The 20,295-nt window shown below is 35.7% G+C and overlaps 1 protein-coding gene across 1 annotated transcript in view; it reads right to left on the reverse strand.

The window, feature by feature from the left end:
- Positions 1-20,295, reverse strand: part of LOC111055787 (sodium- and chloride-dependent transporter XTRP3) — an 88,558-nt gene that overhangs the window by 22,614 nt on the left and 45,649 nt on the right. Inside the window, exons 2-3 of the mRNA XM_022343070.2 lie at positions 14,753-15,003; positions 7,764-7,962 (exon numbers count right to left, since the gene is read on the reverse strand). Of these exons, the coding sequence (XP_022198762.2) occupies positions 7,764-7,962; positions 14,753-14,947 (394 nt within the window). The 5' untranslated portion in view covers positions 14,948-15,003. The remainder of the gene's footprint in view (positions 1-7,763; positions 7,963-14,752; positions 15,004-20,295) is intronic.

Raw genomic sequence — 20,295 nt, forward strand, 5'->3', positions numbered from 1 at the left:
GAGAGGATGACCGACCTTCAAAAAATAAAGGTAAATTAAATCATTTCAGGATTCGATGACTAAGGTGCCCTTCACTACAATAATAGGAAATTCGTATTAATACATTTCACAGTAGATATACCTTGGCATTTTTCATGAGCTGGCTTTCTGTTCTATAAATGGATCTTTCCACTGCTATTCATGATTATATATGAGGCAATTATTTTTAACTAAGGAGATCCACATTTGTTAATACTGATTAATAATTTATCTTGATATTAATTCCCAAAACTATGTTCAATGCATCAACTACTATACTCCAGAGGGTACTTAGAGAATCATTATCTCTATTCTTACTAATAATTATTACATCTCTTACCAAAATTATTTCCATAATTAATAATTTTCGAAATGCTGAATTTCAAATAAATTGGATGATTAACATACGTTATAGATAAGGATGTAATCTATAGGTAAAGATAGTAATCTCCTATATAATGATATCTTCTACTGTTGCCACAGCTTGAACAATAGAAGCTAATGTGTGAAGAATTATTGATAGAGCAGAGGGGTGGGTAGTCTGTTCATATGCTTATATAGGGGCTGTGTTTCATTTAACGTTATCTTAGACATTCATCACTTAACTATTACAGTTCTCAATTTACTACTTTTATCTTTATTGCAACTCCCAATAGTTAATTATACTTCTAATACTATAAATTATTTTTCACACTTCACCGTTCAATAATATTTAAAACTCATCTAAAATAATCTAGCACTTTCTCCATCGTCTCCTCTACTTCTTATTTTTTCTTTCTCGTTTCTCTTCTTGATCTTATATTTATAATGATTACTTGAATATTGTTGTTTGCGATGATGATTATTATTCTTTTCTATTCTTCTTCTCCTTCTTCTTCGTCTTATTCTTCTTCTTCTTCTTCTTCTTCTTCTTCTTCTTCTTCTTCTTCTTCTTCTCTTCTTCTTCTTCTCTTCTCTTCTTCTTCTTCTTCTTCTTCTTTTTCTTCTCTCCTTGATTAATTCAAGATCACAATGCGATGTTCTATTTCTTATTCTATAGTTCAGTTTCATAAGTTCTTCGCAATTTGTGCACATTCCTTCTTTCTCTTCTTTTTTTCCCTATTATTATCATTATTTTCCCTGTGATTTTTCCACTTGCTATCCAGCATTTTCAAATGTTTATTTCTCTTTCTATATCTATTTATCTTTCTACCTTTTCTCTTTCTATCTGATTACCTTCTACTAATATCCATATATTATATTATAATATCCATATATTTATCCATATAATATTCGATTCTTTCCCACATTAATCATACTATTCCTCTTCAATTTTATGCGAATATTATTCATTATCAGTTGTATTATGTATCTTTCCTCTATTGATAACTTTCTTCAAAGATTTTTCGTTTTTCTGCTGGCTTCTTCTTCTCTTTTTCAGTTGTTACTGGATCCCATTTCGCTCTATCTCCACCATGAGCACGATCTTCCACTACTGGATTTCATCTCTCTCTATCTCCACTTGGACTCGATTTTCCACCACTGGATTCCATCTCTCTCTGTCTCCACTTGGACTCGATCTTCCACTACTGGATTCCTTCTCGCTCTACCTCCACTTGGACCCGATTCTTCCACTACTGGATACCTACTTGCTCTATCTCCACTTGGACCAGATCTCCCACTACCAGTTCTTCCTCAATCTTCATCTTATTCACCATTAGGATTATTCATCACCGAACTCCACACATCTACATCTTATTGTGTTAGTGAATTTTTGAACTAGTGCTTTAAATAGTGAAGGGAGCCGAACTGTCAAGGCATACTGAATGCACTCGAATCAAGAGACTTTTTCATTTAGGTTAAGTTTTATCAGTTTCATCCCCATTTCCCCCGTCATGTGTCGTTCTGAGGTCGGTTCACGATTGGTCTGCTGCTTCCATGATGCCTCTCACTGACACGTCAGCTCGCTCGCCCTCAAGTAGGTATGATTATTTCAATAATAGTAATAATGATGCAGGTATGTTTCTAGCAAATAAGCTCCACTCTTTCAAAAAACTTTTCAAGGCTGCTCACCTTAATGTACAATCCCTCAGTTGCCACATTGATGAACTCAGAGCAATCTTCCGTTTTCAGGACTTCAATATAATCAGAATTTCCGAATCATTTTTGAAGCCTAGTATTTCATCAAATTTTGTTGCATTGCCTGGATATAATCTTTTCCGGAATGATAGATTAAATAAAGCTTGTGGGGGTGTAGCAATTTATGTGAAAGATGGTATCAAAACAAAAGTTTTAATCACATCTAAACAAGAGTATTGTTCCAGACCAGAGTTTATGCTACTTGAATTATCCTTATCTAGTAATGATAAATTACTCGTTGGTATCTGTTATCGCCCACCAAAAATAGGTCATTTCACAGATTTCGAAAATGCCTTGCTTTCTCTTATGCCTTGTTATAACCGTATACTAGTTATGGGGGATATGAACACCGACTTGAACATGACGAATCGTAACTTTGACTACTTTCAACTGACTACAATTTTCCAATGCCTAAACATGACTATTTTACCCCTCGATCCAACTCATCATACTAATGAATCAGACACACTCATTGACCTTCTCATTGTTAGTGATCCCAATGAGGTTGTTCAAGCAGGCCAAGTCTCAGTCCCAGCTATTTCTAGACATGATTTGATCTACTGTGTACTTTCCCATAAGATACCCAAGCCAGAACAGAAAATTATCACTTATAGAGACTTCAAAAACTTTGATGAAGCCGCCTTCCTGACTGATGTGGCTCAGACTCCATGGCATCAAATTGAAGCATTACCCTCAGTTGATGACATGGTCAAGACTTTCGAGAATTGGACTTTGACTTTGTATGACAAACATGCACCTTATGTGACAAGGAGGATTAATAGAAAACGACGAGTACCGTGGATGACTGAAGACATACTTAAGATGATGGAACGTAGAGACAAAGCACATAGAAAATTTTAAAAAGACATTTGACTTGGACAGTTTGATAGAGTATAGGAGCCTTAGAAATAGGGTTAAACAGGAATTACGGAACTCAAAGATTAGGTATTTGAATTCGTTTATGACAAACAATAGACAAGACTCTAAATCACTTTGGCAGGGAATAAAAGAATTCGGGCTTGGCAAACAGAAATCGAATCCACAAATTGACTTACCATTGAATAATATAAATGCCATTTCGTTTCACACTCTAACCAACGCGACGAAGTTGTCATTGCTAATCATATAGATGATCTTGAAGAGCAGGTTACAAACTTAGATTTACCAATCACTGATCAATTTCATTTCCATCCAATCTCAGAAGAAGACACTTTCAGAGCAATTCAACATATTCATAGTAATGCTACGGGTGTAGACAAAACTCCTATTAAATTTATCAAGAAGATGTTATTTGCTGTTTTACCAACCATTACATACATTTTCAACAAGTCACTTGAAGAAGGCATTTTCCCTGAAAACTGGAAGTTTGCTCTGGTTCGCCCTCTAAATAAAGTTCCATCACCCAATAAAGTTGAGGATTTTAGACCAATCAGTATTTTACCTGCATTGTCCAAAGTGCTAGAAAGACTCATTCATGCTCAAGTTGTAAAATTTCTAGACAACAATAGTAAGCTTCATAACTTCCAATCAGGCTTTAGAAAATTCCATTCAACTGAGACAGCTCTGCTTCGTGTCACTGATGATATAAGGTTAGCTATGGACCAAAGAAAATGCACCATCCTCACCCTATTTGATTTTTCTAAAGCATTCGATACTGTTGATCATACAGTCCTTCTGAATAAGTTGGCTATTCTTGGTTTCAGTCACAACTCGTTAGTTTGGTTTAAATCCTATCTATTAGGTAGGAAACAATGTGTATCTGTCGGTGACAAAAAGTCAACTTGGAAAAACGTTATGCATGGAGTACCACAAGGTTCAATTTTAGGCCCTCTCCTCTTCACTTTGTATGCTAATGACCTTTCTTCCATTATCAAATTCTCCAGTTTCCATACTTATGCAGACGACCTTCAAATCTATTTAAGTTGTCTTATAACAAAAATTAATGAAACAGTTGGAATAGTGAATCAGGATATCAATTCGATAGTGGAATGGACAAAGAAAAATGGCCTTAAGCTTAATCCCATCAAAACACAACCCATTATAATTGGATATTCTCGTCTTATAAACAATATTGACCTTGAATCGATTCACAAAGTTTGTGTAGACGGTAATGACATTCCTTACTGTAGCTCAGTTAAAAATTTAGGCATTATTATGAATAATACTCTTGACTGGTCAGAACAAGTGAACAAAACTTGTAAAAAGGTATTCTCAGCCATGCATGCATTGAAGAAAATGCACGATATCCTCCCTAGAAACATTAAATTATTATTGGTTCAATCTCTCATCTTCCCACATTTAATGTATTGTAATTCTGTTCTTAATGATATGCAAGTCACTCTGAATGATAAACTACAGCGTTGCCAAAATTATTGTCTACGTTTCGTCTACTCTCTCCAACGCCATGATCATATCACCCCAGCCCACATTGCTAGTTCAACATTGAAGCTTCCCGATCAGAGGCTTTTTCGAATAGTCAAGCTTGTTAGAGATATCTTGAAATACGGTAATCCGAACTATTTTAAAGATGATTTCAAATTTGTCTCTGAAGGTAGGAGGATAGATGCTTCACATACTAGAACCGGAGAAAGTACTTTAAGGATACCCAATCATCGAACTACTATTTTCACAAAATCCTTCTTAGTCAGTGCCTGTCGTGCATGGAATACACTTCCTGTTTCTATCAGGTCTATCGAGAGCCGAGCGAGCTTCAACCTGACTTTAAAAAAACATATTTTGGAACAAATGACTGAAACTGTCCGGCCCTAGAACGATCTCATGACAACCATCCCTCACCCATTCCACCAATATAAACCTTTAAACCATGTTATAGAACGAATTGTATATATATATATATTATATAAACTCATGTTATTTCAATTGTCCACTGCATACTGCTGTATATTACTGAAATTTGATAACCCTGATCTACTTCCAGCCTACTTCATTTTATTAATCAATTATTTGATCTTATCTACCTATATAATTATTTTACTTTATCAATTTTCTGTTTTTTTCTCTTCAATATTCATATTGATTAAAACTTTTACAATATTTCCATTAATAAATAAATCCTTAGTTTAAATAAAGAAATTAACGTTTTGGTAGAGAGTTAGTGGGGAGGATATTTTTAATATTCTTCCCAAAGAATGGACATTGATATGTCCAAAGCTCCGCCAATTTATGTAGATGCATAACAATATGATTATTATCTATAGTTATTATATTACAAATTGCTTTTTCATATAATATACAGTTCAATAGTTATTTTCTTAGTCTATATTATGTAAATTCATCTATAACTTTGCTGTATTGTAAGCTATTGTATACAAGTGTATAAGCCAGTATATATTGTAATCTACATAAATAAAGTACTCAATCAATCAATCAATCAATCTCTCCCCACTATGCCTTTACAGCGTTGGGGTAGCCTCGACCCAGTTCTTCCATACCCGCCTGTCCATTGCCATTCTTCTCATCTCCAGAACAGTCTTCCCTCTTCTCCTTCCAACCTCCTCAATTCTGTCCTCATATGAGTACCTCGGTCGTTCTACAGTTCTCCTTCCCTGCACTCTCACATTCACAAACTGTTTCGCTTTTCTACTGTCATCCATCCGCTGTATATATCCATACCATTTAAGCTGCCTCATTTCTATCCTCATTTCTATCTCTCATGCCAACTTCCTCTCTTATTCTGGTGTTTCGTATTCTATCCCTCCTTGTCTTCCCCAATGTTTTTCTATGACATTTCATTTCCACCGTTCTTATTTTATTTTCATGGCATGATCTCATGGGCCAGCTTTCACTCCCGTACAGTAAGATTGGCTCAATTATTGATCTGTATACCTGGTTCTTTATCCTCTTACTGATCTCTTTCTTAGCAAATATACAGTCTTTGACAGAATAGTAAGCCAGTGAACCTTTACTTACCCTGTTCAGCACCTCAACATCTATTTTTCCATCCTCAGAGAACCACGCACCCAAATACTCATATTTCGACACCTGGTCAAGCATCTCCCCGTCAACCCTAATTTCCAACTTTGCTCTTTGCTCTTCCTTACATTGAGAACCATTCCTTTTCCTTTCAGTTCTTCTGACCATTCCGTCACAGCTTGCTGGAGTTTTTCTGAAGACTCAGAGATCAAAACAATATCGTCAGCATATAGGAGGGCTCTTGTACCAATTGGCCTCATATTCCAATATCCTACTACCATGTTCTGTGTCCTCCTCTTGCATATCTTGTGTATATCATCCATCACTAAGATGAATAGAAGAGGACTGAGGCTGTCTCCCTGTTTCACACCCTTCTCCATTTGAAATGCTCTTGATACATCTCCTCCAATTCGTACTTTGGCTGACATTCCTTCATTCACACTTCTGATGGCTTTCACAAGTTTGGGAGGTACTCTTCTATTACTCAACACCTTCCATATCCACTTCCTTGGAATTGTGTCGAATGCAGCTCTCAGATCCAGAAAAGCCAAGTAAACATTCTTCCCTCTCTCAATGAATTTCGAGCATATATTTCGGAGAGATGAAATATGCTCCTGGGTCTGCCTACCTGGTCTGAACGCCGCTTGTTCCTCTTCCATATCCTGTTCCACCACCCTGCGTAAGCGTTTCTCCAGAAAGACTGTGTAAAGCTTCATACCCAGCTGGGACAAACATACAGCTCTATAGTTTTCACAGTCTGAAGTGCAGCCTTTTTTGTGGAGAGGAATGGTAATGTTTTCCTTCCATTGTGAAGGAGCTCTTTCTTGATGCCATATTAAATTAAACAAAATCAGCAGTTTCCCTGTCAGTATATCCCCTCCCCATTTCAACAATTCTGGAGCAATCCCATCGCCTCCTGCTGCCTTACCGACCTTCATTTTCTTCAAAGATTCTTCAACCTCATCTCTGGTAATATCTGATGTAATCCCCTCAATTTCGTCTAGCATAGGCATATCTTCATTCATATAATTTTCTTCATCCATATGCTCATTATTCTCCCGAAATTTAACTTCATAGAATCTTCTCCATCTCTCCAATACTTCATCCATCTGTGACACCAATCTTCCATCTTCATTCACTATTGTTCTTAGTTTCTTTCCAAACTTTCCTTTCAGGTGTTTTACTGTTTTCCAGAAGGCTCGGCCAATATCCTGTCCATGTTGGTCCTGTAGATCTCTACCAAAATCTTCCCATGCCTGTATCTTTGCCAATTTTACACTTCTCTTTACATCAGATTCAAAGTACTACAACTAGAAAAACTCCCAATCAGTTCAAATCCGTAAACGTACTTAAAAGCATTTTCTCTTGCTTCTTCCGCTTTTTTCTCAATCTATCATAATAAAATAATTATTTATTCCATCAAACTTGATTCATACACTTCCTTCCACAATTATTGAATTCTATGGAAAAGCACTGGCATTAATAAGTAATTCGAAGATACATAATAATTTAAGGAAATAGGGAGTTTTATTTTGTGAACAAAATTAATGGAATGTACATCGCTGAAACTTGAATACTGTTGTACAGTGACAGTGTTCGATGGAGCATTAAGCATCATATTCTAGAAGAAAACAAATAGCATAGAAACGACATATTTGAATACAGTATATATAGTAATGTAGCGATATACCAACCTCCACCATTCTTCTGTGCAAGGTAGGGGAATCGCCAGACGTTGCCAAGGCCGACCGCGTAGCCGACTGTGGCCAGCAGAAAGGTGAGCTTGCTGTCCCAAGACTCCCTGTCATCCTCGCCTGCCTCTGGACGGAAAATAGGCTTTCCTTCTCCCGAACCCATCTTACTCACCATGTCATCAGCTGGTTTCAGTATTGCCTTCGTTGTGAAACACAGAAAAAAATTCGCAATAAGCCAATCAATGATCAAACAATAAAACGAACATAGTGCATGAAAATCATTTCTAAAATAGCGAGGAAACAAATATTTAAAGCATTCGAAAATGGGGAATTTTATCGATAGGCTTTGATTTTCATACTGGTTACATCTATAAAAGCAAATTGGCACTGATTAATTCACTCACTCATAATCAACAGAACTAAAAATCTACTGGTCCGAATACGTTCAAATTTGGCAGGATTAAGTTCAGTTTGCCTTCTAGAGGCGCACTAAGAACGGTTTTGAAAAAATCCCAAAGATACGCTCATGATCTGAAATTTTCTACGTTTTTCAAGCATTTTCGAAAACTAAGGCTTAACTGGCAAAAATATTCAAATTTGGTATATAGGCTGAGCTGAGGTATAATGTTGTAAAGGGAGGGTTTTGAAATAACGCCCAAGTTCCGCTCAAGAACGGCGGTTTTTGATCGTTTTTCCTGCGTTATTCAGGCCATCCCAGGAAGTATTTCATTGATAAAGCCAAGCAAAGGAAAAAACCAAGTCCTATAAGTAATGTCACTAGAATGAATTTGTCCAGTATTTGTCAGAATTTCTGATCAAGAGAATGAAACATGGGAAGATATGTACAGGGGTGCTGATGATATTGATTCCCTGGTTGACACATTCATTAACAGGTTGACTTACAATATCGAGAAGCATTCTTTCATTGTCAAAATTCCCCACAAAATGAAACCTTTGAAAAAATGGATTACTAATAGTTTAGTTGAATCTATAAGAAAGAGAGACGATATGTATAGGAAACTCAGTAAATAACCTTTTAATATAAAATTTAAAGAGGATTATATAGCGATCGAAATGTATTAAAATAATACAATAAAAAAGGCTAAATCAGATTATTTCAAGCTGAAACTGGAAAATAGTAAAAACAACTCTAGAAAGACATGGGATTGTATTAATGAAATACTTGATATTGATAAAAAACACGTTTAGTCAAATATAGATCCAGATATTTTGAATGATCATTTCACAAGAATTGGTGAAAAATATGCGAGTCAAATCCTGGATGATATTCATAATATTGAAATACCTGACTCATTATCACCCAGTCCTAATAACAGCATTTTTTCAACCTAACTAACAGCCCTAAAATACTTGATGTGATAAAATCTTTGAAAAACAATGCAGCAACAGGTGTTGATGGTATGTCAGGGGTATTCTTGGAAAAAATTTCTCAGTTCATAGTTAAACCGTTGAAATATATAATTAATAAATGTTTTCTATCAGGCTACTTCCCAAAAAAGTTCAAAATTGCAAAAGTGATAGCTCTTCACAAAGCTGGTGATCATACACAACCTGGAAATTATAGACCTATGAGTCTTATAAGTAGTTTTTCAAAAATATTTGAAAAATTGATCAAAATTAGATAAGTTTGTTTCCTAGATAAAATAAAATTTATTCATAGTAATCAATGTGGATTTCAATCTGGTAAGTCTACCACTGATATGCTGTTCTCCATCTAACTAACATCATAAATAACAATTTCAAATCCAAGCATAAAACACTATCAGTTTTTAGACCTTGCAAAGGCTTTTGATTCCATACCACACAAAATACTATTGCAAAAATTACATAATTGTGGAGCTAGGGGCATAGCAAACGATCTGTTTGCGAGTTATCTAATGGATCGCTCTCAATATTTGACAATTAATGGTAAAACAAGTTTGAACAATCTTTCTGTATTTGGTCTTCCCCAAGGCACAGTCCTTTCACCATTGCTCTTTTTGATTTATGTTAATGATCTTTTGAATCTGAAAATACCTAACTGCAGAGTAATTTCATTTGCTGATGACAGGGCTCTTGTTTTTTCTGGTGTGTCATGGGGGGATGTATATAACAATGCAAATGAGGGCTTGAGAATTGTAAAATCATGGTTTAATAGACATGTACTCACCATGAACCTGAAGAAGACAAAATTTATGACTTTTTCTCCTACTGAAATAGGTCAACCAGTACAAACCTTGTTTCTACAAATGCATTCTCACGCTTTGTTAAATCATGTGGATTGTGATTGCCCTTGTATTGAAATCCTTAAAATATTTGGGTATAATGATGGATCGTATAAAATGGGATACTCATATTGAATATAAGTGTAGACGGCTTAAATATCTAATTTATAAGTTTTATTGACAAAATTAAATAGCTGATATGGTAATAATGAAAAACATTTATTAAGCTTATGCGCAATCTCTTTTCCAATATGGAATTGAGATATGAGGGGCTGCTTATGATATCCATATGAACATTTATTCACATTACAGAAACACCTTATCAGAGCTGCATTATGCATGCCAAGATTGTACCCTAGTAGACTTCTTTTTCAAGAATTCCAGGTCCTTACATTGAGGCGAACATATGTTGAAAGAATCATATTATTCATTAATGATATTAGTGAAACATATAGTGATACATTCAACTTAAGGAATAATCCATATAATTTGCGTCCATCCAATCCATTACAATTTGATATTGACTTTACCAGCTTAAGTGTATGTAAACGTCAGTTTGAATATCAGTGTTACTTGTTTATAAATAAAGTCCCAACTGAATTCATTATTAATAGAATTACAAATTCCATAATGAATCTTATACTGGATTGGATTAGGATAAATGTATTTTAAATTATCTATATCCATTATGTAGTGTTTCATTCTTGTGTTATGAATTTAAAAAAATATTTGTCATTGCATCCTTGAATTGGTCTTTTTGAGTTTGTAATTTGCTTGTGATTTTGTTACTTTGTCTTATCGTTTGTAAGTATTGAGATGTGACCTGGTTTCCATAATATTATTTATTCTAGTGGTTTGAATAAGCACTTTTTCTTTCTATTGACATGTTTACTGTACCTAGTTGTTCGAACTCACTGCCGGCGCACAAGTTTTCTTTGCCGGTAGTGCCATTTTGTAAGTTAGAATATTTATTTTATAAATCTTTTTTATTTTATGGCGAATAAATGAATTTGAATTTGACAGATTATGATCAAATTTGATACAGAAGATCAGCAAGGGTCTGCAAATGTTGACCCAAGAGAACTTCAAAAGGAAGCTGAAGAAAAGCTCAAGATAGGCGATCTACAGCGTTTTCCTAGCGTTCCCTAGCGTTTTTTCTACGTTTTCCCAGATTTTCCAAGAACCAATTAAGAGATAATGTTCAAATTTGGTAGGGTGAAGTTTGGTGGTTATTCAGCTAGAGTGAAGACATTTTTTTTCTTCAGAGGACGTCCTCATTACGCCGAAGGAACGCCCAAAAGTAGCGTTTTTCAGCGTTTTCCATTATTTTCTACGTTTTCTCATCTCTTTCGAAAACAAATTCACAAAAGATGTTTGAATTCATGAACAGGATCATCTGAGGTGATCAAATGATGTATTGACTGTGCAATAACGCCAAAGTATATGCCTAAAATCCGCGGTTTTTCAATAACAGAGTGACAGAGAACGTTCAAATTTGATAAGCTGGTTTAGCTGGAGTCTAAAAATTCTGAAATGAGAGGACTAATATTTTCTCATAGTTACGCCCAAATTCGACGTTTTTCGAGCGTTTTTCTTTGTTTTCTCACTTCTTTCAATAATTTATTGATAAGAATGATTTATTCGAATTTGGCGAGCAAACAGGTCTAGCTGAGGTGGAAAAATTCTATATCAGAAGGGCTTTGAAAAAGCCTACGGCCAAATATATGCGCCAATGTTTTTAGCATTTTTCTGCGTTTCTATACAGCTTTTACATAACCAAATTGACAGAAATTAGGTATAGAGGTTCTAAAAGGGTCTGCATATCTAATGTTCAGAGGACTTCAATATCTCGCTGAAATTACGCTCAAAAATGTTTTTTTTTCTAAATTTTTCATCCTTTTCATCATCTAATTGACAAAAATTGTTGAAATTTGATACAGAGATCCGTCTAATAACTTTAAGGGGTTTTAATGAGCTATTTCAGGGGTTTCAGCAACAAATGAACTTTACAGTAAACTTGAGAGTTCCTTTAAAATCTGAAATTAAAGAAATTGAACAGGAAAGTTTTATGTTCAAGTTTGAAAAATTATTCCCTTTCTCTGCGTTTTACAAAGCATCAATTGAATGGAATAGTCCGCTCTCATCCATGAAATGAAAGTAGAGGTTGATTGGTTATGTGTAAGACATATCAATCAGGTTCCTATCGCAATCTAGCTCTTAAGCTGGCTCTTTGTTCAAATTATCATTTCCATTCTCATTCTTATTAATCTACTTATTTTGTAGCAACCTGTATCTCACTCATATCATCACCTTTTTTGTCCATATTCAATTTTGATCTTGAATTCCATCAAAAATTCATCTGAACCACCCAACTGATTCAATTCATAATGACGAGTATAGAAACCTATTATGAAAGTATTACTTGTCCACTAAGTTATCCATTCTAATTCTGGAAAGTATCTGGGGTTCAGCTTGATTCTCTTTCTTTCATTCAAGTCATATTACAATCTAGTATATATAGGACAAAATGAAAATGTAAGTATATTCGCTTGATCAAAATCATAAATATTTTCTTACTCCGGATGTGAATATCCACTAAGAATCAATTGATCGTGGAAAAGCAGGTAGCTGAAAATTGACTGAGATTGACCTTCAATCATACTGCTGAGTCGAATTAATTGGAATCTACTTCGACGCTAGCTTGCAACTGACCAATCAACTGTTGAGTTGAGGCGTGAAATGAGCAGGCAGCCTACTGTGTTGAGGGGATGTATCACCTGTGATTAGGTGAGGGGTGGCAACCATCAGGTTTAAGCAGTCAAGCTGAATAAATTCATGCCAAGGGAAGACGACCGCCGAGGAGGAGGTGATTAAATGTAGCTCAATGAGGAGAGATAGCGCTTCAAGTGAATGGGAAAATCACAGCGCTTGAGCATGCGCTTTAATGTGTCAGTGGGTGAGGGAAATTAGGAGAGTGTGTGTTTGTGTAAGAGGGTGAGAGGGAAGGAATGGAGTGGGAGAGTGATAAGAGTGAGTTTGAGATTCTCGGTTGCAGGAGGCAAATTACTTGTCACAGAAATTGACTTCTCGCTCGTAAGGAACTGAATATGAGGGAACAATAACTGTGTGAATATCGCTCTGAAGCAACTTGAATATCTGACAAATTGAGTATACAGATGAGACACGTGTACGTCACACGATAATCTTGAACATTCGTGAGTGGGTTGATAAAGTGCTGTTAGTCATCCAAATTAACTAGGATTTTAGTTAAATTGGTGAACTCCACCAGTTCTACCCACTCAATTCTCCCATTAGACATCCTAACATATTATAAACCTATTTATTCACTCGTCTGCTCAGGAAAAATGGAATCCACTCTCTTGGTAATTACAAATTTTTTGATGAAATTTGTGGTAGTAGAGTACGATAGTGCCATTTTCTTAAAATTCTAAGCTTCTTTCAGAGCTATAAATACAGAGTCGGACAATGAAGTGTTTGGAATAGCCATAAAATACTCTTTTTTCAATGAAACTCATTTTTTTCTCTAGTATGTACCTTATTTGTTGCTATTTTGGTATTAAATAGAGCTCAAAAAATGATAACATTATTAAGTACGGAATATAACATGTGATAGATGGCATCCGTTTTCGTCCATACACTTATGTAGACTACAGTAACTATATTACCCATGGTTACATAGTTACTGTAATGTAGACTCCTTTGAATCGTTGGACAATTGCTCGTGTTTCTTGTGTTATTGTCTCACTCAGGGCTTCAATTGGTTTGGTGATGCATTATGCACATGTCATCATACATTGTTGTGTCATCACAGCAAAAGGCTTCGAGCAAAATTTTTTTGGATGGGTCCGATTTTGTTTTCTTCACTGCTCTATTTTAGGTCAAGGCTGTTCGGGACACTTTTTGTGTTATTCAAATTGGATGATCTTTTTCAATATAATTGTTAAGATCATTATGAGTAAGAAAAAGTGACAACTGATATTTTTGAGTGATCTAATAAGCGAGTTATGGGTTGTTGAGATGCTAACTCCATTTTCTTTCCAGATCATAAACGGTTTCGAATTTTCCATTGGAGTTTTTTTTAATACATTCAGTATATCATTGGCTTTGTTCTAATATGCGTTTTTTCGCTATTAATGCCAAAATAAACAAGTTATCGAATTTTCGAGAAATGTTACTTTTTTATGAACGATATGGAGAATAAAATGTTTTTGTTTGGAAAGATACATTTTTTGCATTTTTAAGAGAAGTTCTGTTAATATAGTCGAAACCGTTTATGATCTGGAAAGAAAACAGAATCTGGAAAGTTAGCACTTCAACAACCCATAACTCGCTTATTTGACCACTTAAAAATTTCAGTTGCCACTTTTTCTCACTCTTATAATGATCTTAACAATTAATTATAGTGAAAAAGATTATCCATTTTGAATATAAAAAAGTGTACCGAACAGTCTTAAATTATTATTCTTCTATAAAAATTTGCTATTCTCCAGTGATTTATTTATTGTTATTGACCGTTTATTTTATGTTAGAAGCCTCTCGCTGAGGACAAAAGATGCATGTTGAACATGTGTGTGTGTACATCATGCATTTCATACCGTTAGTGGCCAGTCTAAGTATTCGTCTAGAGTATTGAGGTCCAATCAACACGCCTGCCAAATTTCAAATACTTGGTTACAGTGAATTTTTAGTTGTACAGTACTGATGACTGAATAAGTGCTATTCCACTTTCAGATAGATATGTACCTTAGTGTTGGGACTGGTGTCGTCGAAAGCGACATTGGTGGCTCCGTAGCTGGTGGAGTGACCGCCAGAGGTGACTGCTCCGTTGTGTTCGACGAGGCGGCCTCGCATCTCCTTCATCTCGAGTCGGTCAAGCGATCGCTGTGGGTTGAGGTCTCGCGAGCTCTGACGTCGAACAAGGTGAGCTGTGTTCGCCATCCCTCCACTCCCTCCACCACCCCTCCAACCACTCACCTGCTCACTACCTGCATCACCTGCGAAACACCATACGCAAATCAATTAATTCATTCATTTATTGGAATTCATTTAATTAAAATAATAATACAACTCAGAGATGTTAACAGCTTATCGACAACGCCAATACAACACAGCTTCTTACATAGCTTTTCACATAGGTTTTGTTACACAGAGAACAGGTTACACAAATAACACAAGAAAATCACAATGGTACACTTTCTAATGTGAATATAGGGCCTACCCTTATTTGTTGATTGTTAATTTTATGGGACCAAGCGTCTACTACGATTCATAGAGCGTGACGGATTATCGAGGCTTTACTGTAGTAATATTATGTGAAGCAAGCATTCTTTTTCGTCTTTTTAGCCACATCAATCACGCGGTCGATAATACATGTGTTGTGAATCCTATTTCTCGGAGATCTTTACAGCTTATACAAATACTTTCCTCCCATTAAAATTCGTTTCATATGCTTTTTTATTTCAAAAATTATGAGCCCGTTGGTTGCCTTTCATTCTTTTGAGGATGACTCAATTTCTTGGGGCTTCATCAGAAGCAATTCCTCGAACACCATATTTTTCATAGCTTCCGAAGTACTTACAATATTTTTCGTTCTGTGTTGCTCCCCTGATTTTTCCTATTATATTCCCATTCCCGACTTATAGCTTCAATAAATGTTATCTGGATGCATTAATATCACCATGACATAGGGATAAAGAACGTACAAGCCTCACCTTCGCACATGATACATGTCGGAATAATCCTCAGAAAAATAATGTGTTAATTCGTCCCCGCTCTCCATCGAACAAGTCGAACAGAACCAGTCAAACGTTGATGAAAGTAGGAGCGATGAGCTTCTAATTTAATAAAAGGAGTCGATAGCTTACAAAAGGGAAAGGGAGAGCCATCAAACAAAAAGGGCAATAGGTGGGCGCACGAACGTCCCGGGCTCACGGCTCAGATTGCAGCCTCAAATGATTTATTACACAATTTTGGACACGTTCTCTCCGCTATGGAAAAGTCTCAGCAGTGACAGACCTTGAAAAAAGCTATCTAGATTGTCACAATACATTTGAAGGAACACCGGTTCCCTGCTTCTTGTCTTGGATAATAATTTATTGAGTTCCTCTTCTTTAGGTTATTGATTTATGTCTCCTCTCAGCTCCTAATCGTATCTCATATAGAAGACTAAAAATTAATGAAACTCCTCAACTCTTTCTTTAGAAACTCAAGGATATTCTCAAAAATATCTCTCTTGAGGATCGTAAGGATACGCTCTTGTCGATGAAACTACATTTTTAGATTGATGAAGTTTTAAGGATGAGAGTCGAAAGTCGAGTGAGTTGACATAGAACAAAAAACGAGCTCAAGTGTAACTTCCTATTAATCACTAGTGTATACGGTTTTGATTGTCGTCGATTTTTTTGTGCAGCTATCATGAATAATAATAGCAGGACTAGTATAAATAACTCGATTACTTATCTTGAGAGACTTCAGATTGATAAACGCACCATTGTATCTGTAATAGAGCACTAGGCGCTATAGCTTCCAATTCACTATGAATTATTTGCTATCTGAGGATGATACTTACATGAAAGTACCATCATTGGAATGGAAGATGAAAAAGCTGATCATAAAATAAGAGATGTACTAGTGTACTAGTGAGTACTATTGGTAGTAAGCATTCTAAGTAACTGACTATACAAATTATATTACATTATGCACATAATGTAGTAACTTCGCTTCAAATCCTCTGAATAACAGCATTTTGTGATAATCTTTTCAAATTGCATCAAAACAAAACCGGATGAACCATGGAGGAAGTTCATAAGTGAAGTTGGTAGAAGAATTACATGATATAACATAGTCTAAAAGAACTTAAAAAAGTGCTCCATTATGTTGGCAACATGACTACATTTGAGCTTTCATTAGTAGTATGTTTTATACAACAGTTTTATAGTGAGGGTGTTTAACGCACGAGTTAGATGTAGAGTTGAGACACAAGTGAGTGTGCGTAGTGTGTGTGTCTTAAATATCTCACGAGTGCTTCAAAGACCTTATAAAACTGTTGTATACACTATTTCATCTACAACCATTCAAGCAAAGTATCACACCCCTAACTTGTAAGGTTAGAAATCAACCAACTAGCCTATATGGTCAAAAGATTGAAATAATATTTCATATAAAGCTACTCAGAGTGAGTGAACAGTAGACTTGAAATACTGAAAACAGAACAAACTGAAAACTTGATGAACTGGTAGTTTGATGAACTGAAAACTTGATAAACTGAAAACTTGACGAAATGACAACTTGACGAACTAATAAATTGATTGTCTCAAAAACCTGACGAATTGATAAATTGACAAATGAGAACTTGATGCAATGAAAACTTGACATACTGTACTATAAACTTGATAAACTGAGATCCTGACAAATTCAAAACTTGTCAAACTGTAATTTTGACGAACTGAAACCTACTGCCAGCATCAGAAATCGTGTTTTAATGTTGATGCCACCAGCAACGAAAACAGTAATATAATGTTCAATTCGTTGCATGGTGTTGACATTATAGTAGTTTTGAAAATCCATTGCATAAAGATCTCAATTGACAAAGACCTTATGTTCATATTAAATTGCGTACAGATTTATGCGCCGCGAACATGAGCAATTCACTTTTAATCAGCTGATGCCAAGCTTTTTATATCTGTATCATACCGTTTCCGTAAAAATACAGATATATTCAGCTGATTAAATTGAATTGCTCATGTTCGCGGCGCGTATATCTGTACGCACCTTTATAGACTAATATGGTTGTGGATAAAATTATCTTATTGGATGCTAAAACATTCTAATCTATGATTTCAAAGAATCCCAGGACTCTTAAGATGTAGTATTTCGTTCTCCATGACCTCGTTCAATCTGTTCTCTTTTGGCAAACTTCCAGACAGCCCTATCTAAACGGTTGTTGCACGTAGTGTTGGAATTAGTGTGGCTACAGCGGCGCTCTCTGTGTGGCAGTGGCAACCACTTTACTGCACTGAGCACTGAGCACTGAGCACTGAGCCATCTGGCACGAACCATCTGGTCGGTCATTCAGCAACAGGTTCCGAGTGATATTCACGTCGTCAACAGACTATAAAATGAGGGATGAACTTGCTTCGATAATTTTCTTCCCGAACCTCATTTTAATTCAGAACAGCATCTGTTCTCTCATGATTTAGCCTAATCTCTCATGATTCAGCCTAATATTTGATTTTGTTAATATTCTGAATTATTTAATAAATGAAATGATTGATTGTTTAGAACAAATATATTATAGAAAAAACAACATAAAACAACTTCTAACACAGACCCCAAAAACGTTCTGCCTAGAATATCAAATGATTTATTTCCACAATATTGTAAATACATATAAAATTTCAAAAAATTAATATATTGAATTTAAATATAATATTGTGCTTGATTGAGAGTTAGCGAGTTCTCACTTTTGACTTACTATACGCCAAAGTCGTTGTCCTTCTGTTTGTATGTTCTACATGTTGTAGGCCTATGTCGCTTCCGCTAACGTCTGTCTGCCTGTCTATTATCTGTCTACATACGCGTAATTAATAATACCACTTCTTGTGATAGCAGTTGCTATTACGTTGACAAATTTGATTCAATTAGATTGAACATAAAACTTGTCATACACATGATGAACATATGTGTTTGTCAAGTTCCGTTCAATCTAACAGAATCTATGAGGATTAATCTTTGGTGTAAACCCAGCTTTAGTGTTTTATAACACTTGATTATCCATTGTAGGCACTCATTTATTTCATTTTTGTATTATTTATCAGTATCTTCAAATGTTGAAATCATTTAAACGGTTTGAGATATCGGAGTACGGGATTCGCCATCATTATTTTTGGAAATTCTGTACCGTAATGAAAATTAATATAAATTAATTTGAATAAGAAATCAAACACAAAGAAACTGATCGATTATTCATGGAATAGCTGATCCAGAAAGTTCGACAGTTTGAAGAAAGCTAATTGACCGAGGTCTAATAAGATTCAAGTCGACGGTTTGGTATTTCTCTTTATGTTTAAACTAGCAGGTAACCCGTGCTTTGCAAGGGTCTATTTTAAAACTTGACGTAATGAAATCCAGAAGAATTGAAAATAGGCCTATAGGAATCCTCGGTTGATTAAGAATTTATAAGCAGCATTTCTACATCCTTTCCAGCTACTACCAGGACATTGGTACAAAAAATGAGGTCCTGTTATCCGTCAGACCTCCAATAACAAATGGAGAACTTGGACCACTTGAACCCAACACTCTGATTCTTACATTCACTCAGCTCGAGAAGAAAACAGTACTAGAAGAGCTGCAATCAAAACTTCACCCTTCAATTAAAGTCCATACAATTCATGAAGCACAGGGCTTAACTCACAAGAATGTAGTTCTGACAAGGAACAATAAAAAACAACTTGGAATATATAACAGCACACAACATGTAAAGGTGCGTACAGACTGTCGCTCTGCTCCGCAACCGAACGTCACTCCAGCAGAGCGATTGATGATCGACCGGCGAGCAACAGTGGTTCGACCGGGGAACGCGAGAAGATCTAACATCTTCCGTAACGTTCATGATGGGTGCGTGGGCGGTGCGACTGTGGTTCGATGGTGGTACGAGGGCGGTACGAGGGCGGTACGAGGGCGGTACGAGGGAGGAGCGTGCTCGGTGCGGGTTGGAAGCACGAATATGTGTACGCAGCTTAATAGTAGCCATGAGCAGACACACACAAACCTTCAGATATATCACAACAGGGCAAGAAGATTTAGTGCTGACCCTAATTCGAAAACTAAAGGATGTTAGTGGAGAGTTTCTCTTAAGCTGGAATGAAAGAAACATGGAAAGGATTAATGAGAGTTTAAATAATGAGTAACAACAACTTATCAAATTTGCTCAGCTTCGAGGATCTTGATTATTTTGAAGAAATACATGATAAAGTGATCAACAACAGTCAACAACTTTGTGCAGCATTGAGTTCTTGTGATTTGAGCATCTTCTGTCTCAATATAAGGAGTATCAGAAGAAATTTTGATGAGCTGATGATTCAATTGTGCGACATTAATTTTTCTTTTGATGTTATTATTCTAACCGAATGCTGGATTAGGACTGAATTTGTACTCCAGTCCATTCGAGGATATGATGTATTTTCCACCATAAACAACCCATTACAAAATGATGGTATAGTTGTTTATGTTAAAGATAGTATAAATGTACAATGTGTTGAGCTACGGATTAACCAGGCAAATGACCT

Source organism: Nilaparvata lugens, chromosome 5 (assembly GCF_014356525.2).
Source record: "Nilaparvata lugens isolate BPH chromosome 5, ASM1435652v1, whole genome shotgun sequence".
Taxonomy (NCBI): domain Eukaryota; kingdom Metazoa; phylum Arthropoda; class Insecta; order Hemiptera; family Delphacidae; genus Nilaparvata; species Nilaparvata lugens.